The sequence below is a fragment of the Oncorhynchus keta genome, unplaced genomic scaffold (assembly GCF_023373465.1).
Source record: "Oncorhynchus keta strain PuntledgeMale-10-30-2019 unplaced genomic scaffold, Oket_V2 Un_scaffold_12020_pilon_pilon, whole genome shotgun sequence".
Classification (NCBI taxonomy): Eukaryota; Metazoa; Chordata; class Actinopteri; order Salmoniformes; family Salmonidae; genus Oncorhynchus; species Oncorhynchus keta.
Window position 1 is genome coordinate 61,593 of NW_026290764.1, and position 12,488 is coordinate 74,080.

The 12,488-nt window shown below is 45.9% G+C and overlaps 1 protein-coding gene across 7 annotated transcripts in view; it reads left to right on the top strand.

The window, feature by feature from the left end:
- The window catches only part of LOC118371191 (TOM1-like protein 2), a 46,263-nt gene that overhangs the window by 261 nt on the left and 33,514 nt on the right, over positions 1–12,488 (top strand). For 4 of the 7 annotated variants that reach the window (XM_052513466.1, XM_052513467.1, XM_052513468.1 and 1 more), the window contains exon 1: positions 456–615. The exons of 1 other annotated variant lie outside the window; for it this stretch is intronic. In XM_052513466.1, coding sequence (XP_052369426.1) covers positions 564–615 — 52 coding nt within the window. In that variant the 5' untranslated portion in view covers positions 456–563. Of the gene's footprint in view, positions 1–455; positions 616–12,488 lie in introns of those variants that run through there. 2 more of the 7 variants (XM_052513471.1, XM_052513473.1) reach the window with 1 other exon arrangement.

Below are 12,488 nucleotides of genomic sequence, written 5' to 3' on the forward strand. Positions count from 1 at the left end.
TAGCTAGATTATCCCATCGAGTGCAGTATGTTAGAAATTATCAGGATATTCAGAATCAATTCACTCAAACAACAACAATAGTTTGATAGTACAGATTGTAGGGAAAGGTTTAAAGTAATTTCCCCAAACAACAATAATTTATTGTTATTATTAATATATATATTTTTAAATATAACCTTTATTTAACTTGGAAAGTAAATTAAGAACACATTATTATGTACAATGACGGCCTACACCGGCCAAACCCGGACGACGCTGGGCCAATTGTGCGCTGCCCTATGGGACTCCCAATCTCTGCAGGTGGTGATACATAACATGAACAGTAACATTAACATCGATCACATCCAGCAAAGGCTTGGCTCTTGTGCATAGATAGCTATCTTTAGTGTTGGTGGTGAACATACCCTGGATAGCTGCTAATTTTGATCGACAATAAATTCAGCCATACAGATTGATATCTCAGTTTTATCTTCCAATGTGGTTGCTCAGTGGGAGGGACTTGCAGATAATGCGCCTCTCTTCCAGCTTCTGTCATTCTGTGGGTATTGTTTGTTGTCATAAAGATGGAGTTCTTACTGGGCAATCCGTACAGCACTCCCGTGGGCCAGTGCTTAGGTAAGTTACCAGCTATAGATACTGTGTAATCAGGTCTTATAAAGCCATAATGTAAGGTTTGAATGGTGACTTACATGTGTTATTGTACGGCATTCAGATGCACCAGTAGCGAGCTAAGCTAGCTAGCTGTAGCATCATCGACCAGCTACAGTAACCTTATAAATATCGGTTCGCGGCTAGCCCATGCAAACGTTAGCTAAGCTAATTGGAATCAGGGTGGCACATTTGCTGGAAAGTACAATTTGCTCCAAATGAAGCGAAATGATTTCACGAGGGAGTTTTCTACTGGATTCACCTTTGTTTTGAAATGCAACGATACAACAGCTGGGGAACAGTTTTTCAATTGAAATTGTTTATCAATGACGATGTGCGGTCTCATTTTCCAAATAGTGTTTTTATGACACTGACTAGTGCTTTTAAAGTAATTAACGAATTCACATACGAACAGTTGGTCTGTATTCTTTAAGTCCGTACACACACACTCAGTGGTACAGGCATGACATTGATCATGGAAGGGGATAAACGGGAAGATACGTCATTTGACCTTTGACTATGCTGAAAAATGAGCTTTCTCACAAATACTGATGACACATTAGCAAAACACCCTTCAAAGATGATTCATTGCAGCTTCACTTCTATTACGAGAAGATAGATTTGCATTGTCAACCACAGGCGTCTATGTTGCCAGCTTTTCAGTGACTACACAAACACAGCTGACCTAGATTTTTATTTCACTTTTATTTAACTAGGAGGGCAAGTCAGTTAAGAACAAATTCTTATTTACAATCACGGCCTACCCGGGAAACGGTGGGTTAACTGCCTTGTTCAGGGGCAGAACAACAGATTTTTACCTTGTCAGCTCGGGATTCGATCCAGCAACCCAATGTTCTAACCACTAGGTTACTGCCATTTTTTTCCCCATGGGCTCCGTTGTTAGGGTGGTAGTTCGGTCAGTTGGGATTGTAATGAATGGTGATGAGGAAGCTAGTCGACATTCCCCTGTAGCTTCCCTCAAAGTTCCTCCTTCCCATCAGTGCCCTCCCTCCTGCAGTTCCTAAACACATAGATTTTTCCGGACAGTTTCCTGCACTGTCATTGGGACGAGCAGCTTCAATAGTGTTTATTTGGACTGAAATATTGACAAGTGTTTATGGGCATTAAAGGCATAAGAAAATAAACATGTTAGAAGCTCTTCTGTGTTCCTGATTAGCCCAATACCTAATGGAAATTGCATTTTGTGTAGCCTAACCTGTTACTACCTTCAGGCTTTTATTTTCCACCCTGTCTGTATGGTTTATTGTAGTTCAGTAAGCCACACATAATGCCCTGGACCAGAGCTAGGTTCATACTGAGGCCTTGTACAGTAGGGCACGCAAAATTATATGGATAGGGGATGCCTGATTTGATAGGCTTGGTCCACTGTGTAGTGTGCATAGATCGTCTATCTACTGTACTAATAACCATGACAGTTAGCTTTACGAACAGCTCTAAGGCTTTTATAATCACAGTCATAATATCTTAAAGCTCAGTTAGCCTAGTTTGTTTACCCCTGTAACAGGTGTAACTGGCTCAGTCTGTGGACATTTCTCCAGGCCCTGCTCCCGGACTGTGATTTAGGAGATAACAGAAGGATAATAACGGAGTGATCCCTGCGGTTGGGATTGGTCTAGATGTGGTAAAGCAGGAATAATTTTTCACTTCTAGGTGAGGGGGGACTAGGCTATTTGACAACTTCTATAGCACCTCCATATTATAAGTTACATTTTCTTTTTAAATAGTGTTATTGGCTTGCTGCTTTTGAGGGCTGTTTAACAAGTGTGGACTTCTAAATTCTGTGACTATATACTCAGCCGTGCGTTTTATCACTGGTGATAGTTTCCATAAGCATCATTGTCTCTTATATAGTTGCTTGGGAGTTTCTGATGACCAGAAGGGCCCAACATTGGCTATTACTCATATATAAAGCACTTCTCCAGGAGGTCCCATACTACCTCACTTCTAAATTGGAAATCTAGTAACTAGAAGACTCAGTCTCTAGACTGGTTGGTACTAGAGGTTCCGCGGGTCCCCTCTGAGTTAGTGAAGACTGCTTTCAGTTACTATGGCCCTCTGTCCTGGAATGACCTACAGGTCACTCTAAAACTTGATTATTTGGTCCCAAATTGTGAATTTTGGGCTCTTGTTTTTATCGATTGTATGTATTTGTTACTACTGCCCTTTTTAGTGTATTGTAATTCATTTGAAATGTTGTAACTGTAATTTGGTTGAATGGTTTCTCACATTGCTTCAACTGTTGTTCTCAGGGCACCATTGGAAATGAGATCCTGGTCTTAATGGGTTGTCCAGATTAAATAATTAAAATTAAACAATTTGGGACCAATAATATAAAATAAAATGTAATACAATGGACTGTTGCCAACCCCAGGTGGTGCAGACTCTGTGATAAAGTGTAGTCTGGCCAGAAGGTGCGTGTGGCTGGGCTGAGATAAGATGTGGTTGTGATGATTGGATGGGACTGGGCTGAGGCTAGGTAGGACTCTACTGGGCCTATGTACCCTCAGGCAGGGACTGTGTCCTTCATTGATAGAGTCACTGATTATCTAACAGCACGTCTACATCCACAGAAAAACTATTGTATTGCACGAACAATGGAACATGGCAGAATACTAACTAGGGCTCAATGGATAGAATAGTTAGGCTATACATGTTTTATAAAGACATTAGCTACAACTATATCAATATCCTATGTTCTAAAGGTCTTTGTGCAGTATTCTTACAGCTCAAGGCCATTGCTACAACCATAATTATTCTATGTTATGAAGATCTTAGTACTGTACAGGGCATACAATTCACTTTTTGGTCCACCAGCCACTGTGGCAGGTAGATTTAAACAATAAGGCCCGAGGGGGTGTGGTATATGGCCAATATACCACGTATAAGGAATGTTCTTAAGCATGACGCAACGTGGAGTGCCTGGATACAGCCCTTGCCCTTATTGGCAATATACCCGAGGTACCTTATTGCTATTATAAACTGGTTACCAATGTAATTAGAGCAGTAAAAATACATGTTTTGGCATACCCGTGGTATATGGTCTGATATCCAAAGGCTTTCAGCCAATCACGGCTTTCAGTCAATCAGCATTCAGTGCTCGAACCACCCAGTTTCTACCAGCCACTCAGATTTTTTCCCCTGCTAAAATTATACCAACAAAACACAAAAAAACAGATGAGCATGCTTTGTAATGTTTCTGAAACAATACATGTATTATTAGTAAGAAATAATGTGTTAAATTGTTTAATTTCATTTTTTTGTGACCTGCGTCATTAAACCAAACTATCACAGATGAGACAAACATTTTCACCTGCCCATTTAAGGGTGGGAGGTTACCGTGGTAGCGCGACTCCAGTCATGTTTGAGCCTGTGATTGAGTCTGACTCGTAGAGGTGTTGTTTTCTCTTCCCTTGCAATTGAAACTCAAACATAGAAAAACAACCTAGCCTGTGAACAACACAATGTAAATGAACAAGGACCAGTCTCACTGCAGAGACTTTCGGGTCAAGTAAATTAGACCAATTTTTATGCCTGTGCGCAGCGCTTATAAAAATGAACTTCTAAAAATTCACCTTTCGCTCAACTCTTCGCATGCACCCAGGGTTCCAGCGTAAGATCGAATAGGCTGTATAGGATTCGTAGTTCATAAACTTAATTTACCAGCTATGAAACAAAACGGCAAAAATACTTTGAAAAAAGCTACTGGAGCATTTATTTGACTATAAATGTGATCGAACTCGACTTTTTATTCACAAATGTGAGTGAAATGCTTGCACTGTGGAGCCCTGACAACCCGCCAACGTGGCTGGTGAAATAGACATTTTACCCACCAATGACAAAATCTACCCGCAGGTGTTAATTTTAGGCCCTGGTACTGTATCCTTACTGCTCAAGGCCTTAGCTACAACCATAACTATCCTATGTTATGAAGGTCTTCAGTATAGCCTAACAAACTAGACAAACAAATGTATAGCCTAACAAACTAGACAGAAGACAAGGTGGGGGGGGGGTAAGCTGTCCTCTCTGCATTGTCTCTGAGAGAATCTCCTAGGATGTCACCCAGGCAGATTGCACAAACAGTTTCCCATGCATTCAGTCCAGTTTCTCATGGTTAGGCCTTTTTCAGAAGATGCACCTTTTTCAGAAGATGAGATATTGATGTCTGAAGCTGATAATGGCCACAGTTTATTAGCCCCTAGTCATGCATCTGTGTGAAATCAGAATGGAAACATATCATGGGTATACTATGGAGGAAGGAAGTTAGCCTGGTTCCAGATATATTTGTGCTGCCTTATCAACTCCATTGGTCATCATGGTCACAATCTGGGACCAGGCTAGAAGGAAGTTGGTCTGAGGAGGTGCAGAAGAAGGGTCTTTCATTGCTGTGAGTGTAGCCTACAGGCCAGGGTGTGTCCCCCTGCCCACTGCCCTGCTTCCCCGGCCAGCTTGGTGCCAAGTCATCCTAGATGGCCACCGCTGAACACCACCACACCAGCTAGGCTAAGTCCCTACTACCATCATCATCATTGTCAGCTCCGAGAGCGGTCTGCTCAGGTCACTGCACACTGTGCCCAGCGAGCAGCAGAGTGGATCTTTAATTTCTTTATGAGCTACTAGCTTTAAATCATCTGCCCAAGTGTGTTATCTCTCTGGTTGAGTGCTCACTGTACTGTGCTGTCCATAAAGGCATTCTGTCTGTCCGTGTGGATACAGTGCTGGTGGTGAGAGTGGTACCCAACACCACAGTACAGCAGCAGCAAGACAGGGGAAAGGGATCAGGTTCACTTCCCACAGAGGAAATGGGAGAGCACTCAGAGACAGGGCAACAGAACAGGAACCCTGTTGATGAGGTTTGCATTGTGAATCTTAATTGTCCTTTCTCATTACCTTAAGTGGCCTGACAGGCAGGGGGTGGACAGGATGAGAGAGAGAGAGAGGCTTGGTGGATGTTGTGTGTGTGTTAGCAAGTGTGTGTTGATGTTTGCAGTGTGTGTGTGGATGGTGTGTTTGTTTGCGGTGGGTGGATTGTGTGTGGCTTGAGGTTTGATACTAGTGAAACTACTCTGTCTCAGAGTACAGTTGGCCTAGATGCTGACTCCATCTCTTTCCTTTTAGCTGCCAAAGAGACAGAGACCATCATAGAGGGAAAGCAGCTACACATCCTGGAGGAAACAGAACAATCTGCCTGCCATCTCCATTAGTGGAAGGGTTAGTGTAGCTAGCAGGCCCATGTATTTGTCCCTAATGGGTTGGAGCACTCTCTGGTAATAAGCCCTCTATGACGAGATGTTGAAAAGAAGACTATAAGACAGAGGAATAGTTTGGTAACCATGGATACATGTTTGGGTCATATAATGAGCCAATTTCAAATGTCTATCTCAGAGCTATGCATTAGTGGATTGAGGGAGGAAGACATACAAGGGGGGGGTAGTGGGATTGAGGAAGAGGGTATAGAGTGAGAGAACAGACGGGGAGCGAAGAGGGATCTGAAATGGAGATTTGTGGAGTTGGCAGTGGATGGCACAGCCTTCCGCCTGTGTGGCCACGTGACTGGTTGTACTGGTTTCACTCCATGGCACTGGGAGTGGGGGTGGAGCCTCGGTTGAACTTGCACCCAATCAGTCTCTCTTCTATTTTCAAAGCTCTGGCTGTAATGGCTGTCTTGTTCCATGAATAGAGGCCTCAAAAAGGATGACTCTGTATAGGGCTGTTAGGGTGACCATATTACCGCCACACCGGTTGTCACGAGTCATGAGGGCAGTCAAATTCCACATGACCGTTTAGTCATGGTAATTAGCCTACTCCAAGAGCTGATGCTGCTGATTGTCATTAGTAGCTTACCACACTTGCTAACTGCCTGGTACTCAGCACTCTATTGTCCCTCTAATCACTCTGACATCAATGCAAATTGTATCGAAAATCTAATTAAACATTTAATGTGAGCTCATGTTGCTCAACATTTCTGTAGGCTATGCAATTGTGTGAGAAAAGAGATTTGATGGCCTCTATTAAAAAGAGGAGGACCCATTTCCCACCATAATTTGCAAATAAATTCATTAAAAATCCAACAATGTGATTTTCTAGATTTCTTTTCTAATTTTGTCTGTCATAGTTGAAGTGTACCTATGATGAAAATTACAGGCCTCTCTCATCTTTTTAAGTGGGAGAACTTGCACAATTAGTGGCTGACGAAATACTTTTTTGCCCCACTGTATCAATGAGATGAGTAATGTAGGGTATGTAAACATTATATTAAGTAGCATTGTTTAAAGTGTCTAGCGATATATTTTATGTCAAATTCCATCAATTCCCATTATTAAAGTGGCTAGAGTTGAGTCAGTGTGTTGGCAGCAGCCACTCGGTGTTAGTGGTGGCTGTTTAACAGTCTGATGGCCTTGAAATAGATAGAAGCTGTTTTTCAGTCTCGGTCCCTGCTTTGATGCACCTGTACTGACGTCGCCTTCTGGATGATAGCGGGGTGAACAGGCAGTGGCTCGGGTGGTTGTTCTCCTTGATGATCTTTATGGCCTTCCTGGGTGGTGTAGGTGTCCTGGAAGGCAGGTAGTTTGCCCCCGGTGATGCGTTGTGCAGACCTCGCTACCCTCTGGAGAGCCTTGCGGTTGCTGGCGGAGCAGTTGCCGTACCCGGCGGTGATACAGCCCGGCAGGATGCTCTCGATTGTGCTTCTTAGAACGTGTGGGTGGACCAATTCAGTTTGTCTGTGATGTGTACGCTGAGGAACTTAAAACTTACTACCCTCTTCACTACTGTCCCATCCATGTTGATAGGGGGTGCTCCCTCTGCTGTTTCCTGAAGTCCACAATCATCTCCTTTGTTTTGTTGACATTTAGTGTGAGGTTATTTTCCTGACAAGCCCTCATCTCCTCCCTGTAGGCCGTCTCCGTTGTTGGTAATGCCTACCACTGTAGTGTCGTCCCTAAACTTGATGATTGAGTTGGAGGCGTGCGTGGCCACGCAGTCGTGGGTGAACAGGGAGTACAGGAGAGGGCTCAGAACGCACCCGTGTGGGGCCCCAGTGTTGAGGATCAGCGGGGTGGAGATAGTACCTACCCTCACCACCTGGGGGCGGCCCGTCAGGAAGTCCAGTACCCAGTTTCACAGGGCGGGGTCGAAACCCAGGGTCTCGAGCTTGATGACGAGTTTGGAGGGTACTATGGTGTTAAATGCTGAGCTGTAGTCGATGAACAGCATTCTCACATAGGTACAGCATTCTCACGTTCCTCTTGTCCAGATGGGTTAGGGCAGTGTGCAGTGTGGTTGAGATTGCATCGTCTGTGGAACTGTTTGGACGGTAAGCAAATTGGAGTGGGTCTAGGGTGTCAGGTAGGGTGGAGGTGATATGGTCCTTGACTAGTCTCTCAAAGCACTTCATGATGACGGAAGTGAGTGCTACGGGGCGGTAGTCGTTTAGCTCAGTTACCTTAGCTTTCTTGGGAACAGGAACAATGGTGGCCCTCTTGAAGCATGTGGGAACAGCAGACTGGGGTAAGGATTGATTGAATATGTCCGTAAACACACCAGCCAGCTGGTCTGCGCATGCTCTGAGGACGCGGCTGGGGATGCCGTCTGGGCCTGGAGCCTTGTGAGGGTTAACACTTTTAAATGTTTTACTCACAATCTGTATGTGTGTTTATTTTTTAGAAGAAGGTGATTTTTAGCCCTAATAATCCACTATTGCACCATATTAGACTCTGGAAACTCTTAATTGATCACATATTCGTTTTATTCCAGGGCACAGCGGAGGAACTTAATCGATTCCACTCCTCCATCAATACAACAGTGAACATTTGAAATTCACTGCTTGTGAAATACGTCTTCTTGACATTTTAAGTTAGAGGGATGGGGGGGTGGTTAGTACGGATCTATACAGGAAGCCGATTGACAGAAATTCCCTATTACGCGGAGACAGCTTCCACCCTACACACCTAAAAAAATAACCTCCCCATTTGTAGTACACGGAGTGACTATGTCAAACAAACCGCCCATCTGGATGAGTGTTTCAGACAGCGGGGTTACCCAGAGGAATGGCTGGATGAGTGTTTCAGACAGCGGGGTTACCCAGAGGAATGGCTGGATGAGTGTTTCAGACAGCGGGGTTACCCAGAGGAATGGCTGGATGAGTGTTTCAGACAGCGGGGTTACCCAGAGGAATGGCTGGATGAGTGTTTCAGACAGCGGGGTTACCCAGAGGAATGGCTGGATGAGTGTTTCAGACAGCGGGGTTACCCAGAGGAATGGCTGGATGAGTGTTTCAGACAGCGGGGTTACCCAGAGGAATGGCTGGATGAGTGTTTCAGACAGCGGGGTTACCCAGAGGAATGGCTGGATGAGTGTTTCAGACAGCGGGGTTACCCAGAGGAATGGCTGGATGAGTGTTTCAGACAGCGGGGTTCCAGAGGAATGGCTGGATGAGCGTTTCAGACAGCGGGGTTACCCAGAGGAATGGCTGGATGAGTGTTTCAGACAGCGGGGTTACCCAGAGGAATGGCTGGATGAGTGTTTTGACAGCGGGGTTACCCAGAGGAATGGCTGGATGAGTGTTTCAGACAGCGGGGTTACCCAGAGGAATGGCTGGATGAGTGTTTCAGACAGCGGGGTTACCCAGAGGAATGGCTGGATGAGTGTTTCAGACAGCGGGGTTACCCAGAGGAATGGCTGGATGAGTGTTTCAGACAGCGGGGTTACCCAGAGGAATGGCTGGATGAGTGTTTCAGACAACGGGGTTACCCAGAGGAATGGCTGGATGAGTGTTTCAGACAGCGAGGTTACCCAGAGGAATGGCTGGATGAGTGTTTCAGACAGCGGGGTTAACAGAGGAATGGCTGGATGAGTGTTTCAGACAGCAGGGGTTACCCAGAGGAATGGCTGGATGAGTGTTTCAGACAGCGGGGTTACTCAGAGGAATGTCTGGATGAGTGTTTCAGACAGCGGGGTTACTCAGAGGAATGTCTGGATGAGTGTTTCAGACAGCGGAGTTACTCAGAGGAATGGCTGGATGAGTGTTTCAGACAGCGGAGTTACTCAGAGGAATGTCTGGATGAGTGTTTCAGACAGCGGAGTTACTCAGGAATGTCTGGAAGAGTGTTTCAGACAGCGGGGTTACCCAGAGGAATGGCTGGATGAGTGTTTCAGACAGCGGAGTTACTCAGGAATGTCTGGATGAGTGTTTCAGACAGCGGGGTTACTCAGAGGAATGTCTGGATGAGTGTTTCAGACAGCGGGGTTACCCAGAGGAATGTCTGGATGAGTGTTTTTACCCAGAGGAATGGCTGGATGAGTGTTTCAGACAGCGGGGTTACCCAGAGGAATGTCTGGATAGCGTTTCAGACAGCGGGGTTACCCAGAGGAATGGCTGGATGAGTGTTTCAGACAGCGGGGTTACCCAGAGGAATGGCTGGATGAGTGTTTCAGACAGCGGGGTTACCCAGAGGAATGGCTGGATGAGTGTTTCAGACAGCGGGGTTACCCAGAGGAATGGCTGGATGAGCGTTTCAGACAGCGGGGTTACCCAGAGGAATGGCTGGATGAGTGTTTCAGACAGCGGGGTTACCCAGAGGAATGGCTGGATGAGCGTTTCAGACAGCGGGGTTACCCAGAGGAATGGCTGGATGAGTGTTTCAGACAGCGGGGTTACGAGGAATGGCTGGATGAGTGTTTCAGACAGCGGGGTTCCAGAGGAATGGCTGGATGAGTGTTTCAGACAGCGGGGTTACCCAGAGGAATGGCTGGATGAGTGTTTCAGAGGAATGGCAGTGCGGGGTTACCCAGAGGAATGGCTGGATGAGTGTTTCAGACAGCGGGGTTCCTCCAGAGGAATGGCTGGATGAGTGTTTCAGACAGCGGGGTTACCCAGAGGAATGGCTGGATGAGTGTTTCAGACAGCGGGGTTGCCCAGAGGAATGGCTGGATGAGTGTTTCAGACAGCGGGGTTACCCAGAGGAATGGCTGGATGAGCGTTTCAGACAGCGGGGTTACCCAGAGGAATGGCTGGATGAGTGTTTCAGACAGCGGGGTTACCCAGAGGAATGGCTGGATGAGTGTTTCAGACAGCGAGGTTACCCAGAGGAATGGCTGGATGAGTGTTTCAGACAGCGAGGTTACCCAGAGGAATGGCTGGATGAGTGTTTCAGACAGCGGGGTTACCCAGAGGAATGGCTGGATGAGTGTTTCAGACAGCGGGGTTACCCAGAGGAATGGCTGGATGAGTGTTTCAGACAGCGGGGTTACCCAGAGGAATGGCTGGATGAGTGTTTCAGACAGCGGGGTTACCCAGAGGAATGGCTGGATGAGTGTTTCAGACAGCGGGGTTACCCAGAGGAATGGCTGGATGAGTGTTTCAGACAGCGTGGTTACTCAGAGAAATGTCTGGATGAGTGTTTCAGACAGCGGGGTTACCCAGAGGAATGTCTGGATGAGTGTTTCAGACAGCGGGGTTACCCAGAGGAATGGCTGGATGAGTGTTTCAGACAGCGGGGTTACTCAGAGGAATGGCTGGATGAGTGTTTCAGACAGCGGGGTTACCCAGAGGAATGGCTGGATGAGTGTTTCAGACAGCGGGGTTACCCAGAGGAATGGCTGGATGAGTGTTTCAGACAGCGGGGTTACCCAGAGGAATGGCTGGATGAGTGTTTCAGACAGCGGGGTTACCCAGAGGAATGGCTGGATGAGTGTTTCAGACAGCGGGGTTACCCAGAGGAATGGCTGGATGAGTGTTTCAGACAGCGGGGTTACCCAGAGGAATGGCTGCAGGACGCAAGGGAACGTTATAAAAATATCACCCAGGATGACAGCCTCACGTCCAAACCTCCCCGCTCTCCTGACCAACGCATTTAATGCTTCCTTCAGTACTCCCCACTTGGTAAACAGTTCAACCACATTATAAAAAACATTGGCACATCTTGAGCACTGATCCACAACTGGAAAAGACGTTTAAAGAACCCCTGCGGGTAGGTCTTCAGACACGCCCCCAACATCAGTCAAATGGTGGTGAGGTCTGATCTTCCACCAGTGCCACGCAGTACCTTTCTAGACAGTGTGCCGGACAGTAACTATAGACGTGGCGGATGCACCAAATGTAACTTCACGAAGAAATGCACAATGTTCAGTCACCCTATTACGTGCAAGGACATTAGGGCATCATTACATGTTCCACAAAACATGTGATATACCTGATCAAATGTATTTGTGGTCTATGTAGGAAAAAACGCAACGAGCTCTGAAAACAAAGATAGCAGAACACAGGAGTAATATCAGGGCCCTTGACCAGAGAAACTCTGTGGCTGCTCATTTCATGGAGGCTCGTCACAACATCAGCTCTTTGAGTCACATTGGTATGGAACATGTTAAGACTCCTAGGAGGGGTGGAGATACTGATCATCTATGAGAAGAGGATTGTATTGGCTTCACCTTGTGTGCACCATGTCTCCTAGAGGTCTGAACCAAGAGTTTGATATCAGACCATTTCTTACCTGAATATGTTCCTTTACTTTGATTTGTCTTGCCTTCCAGGTTACTCACTTGGTCATTTTTTAAATGTATATTATTTTGTGGAACCATTACATGTACTCATTTAATTATTAGAGATACACATGTGTTTTGCATCCACCATGCGTCATGTCCACTGGTCATGTGAGGTGAAATGTGTATATTTTGGGATGTGAACACTGTGTCTGACCTGCTGGAGATTCGTTTCAGATTAAAGCGGTGAATTGGGAGCTTTAAAGGTGTGTAGGCCTTCTTGTTCTATACTAGAATCCTTTATTAGCCCAGCACCTATGTTTTTAAGGTTGTGCATATGA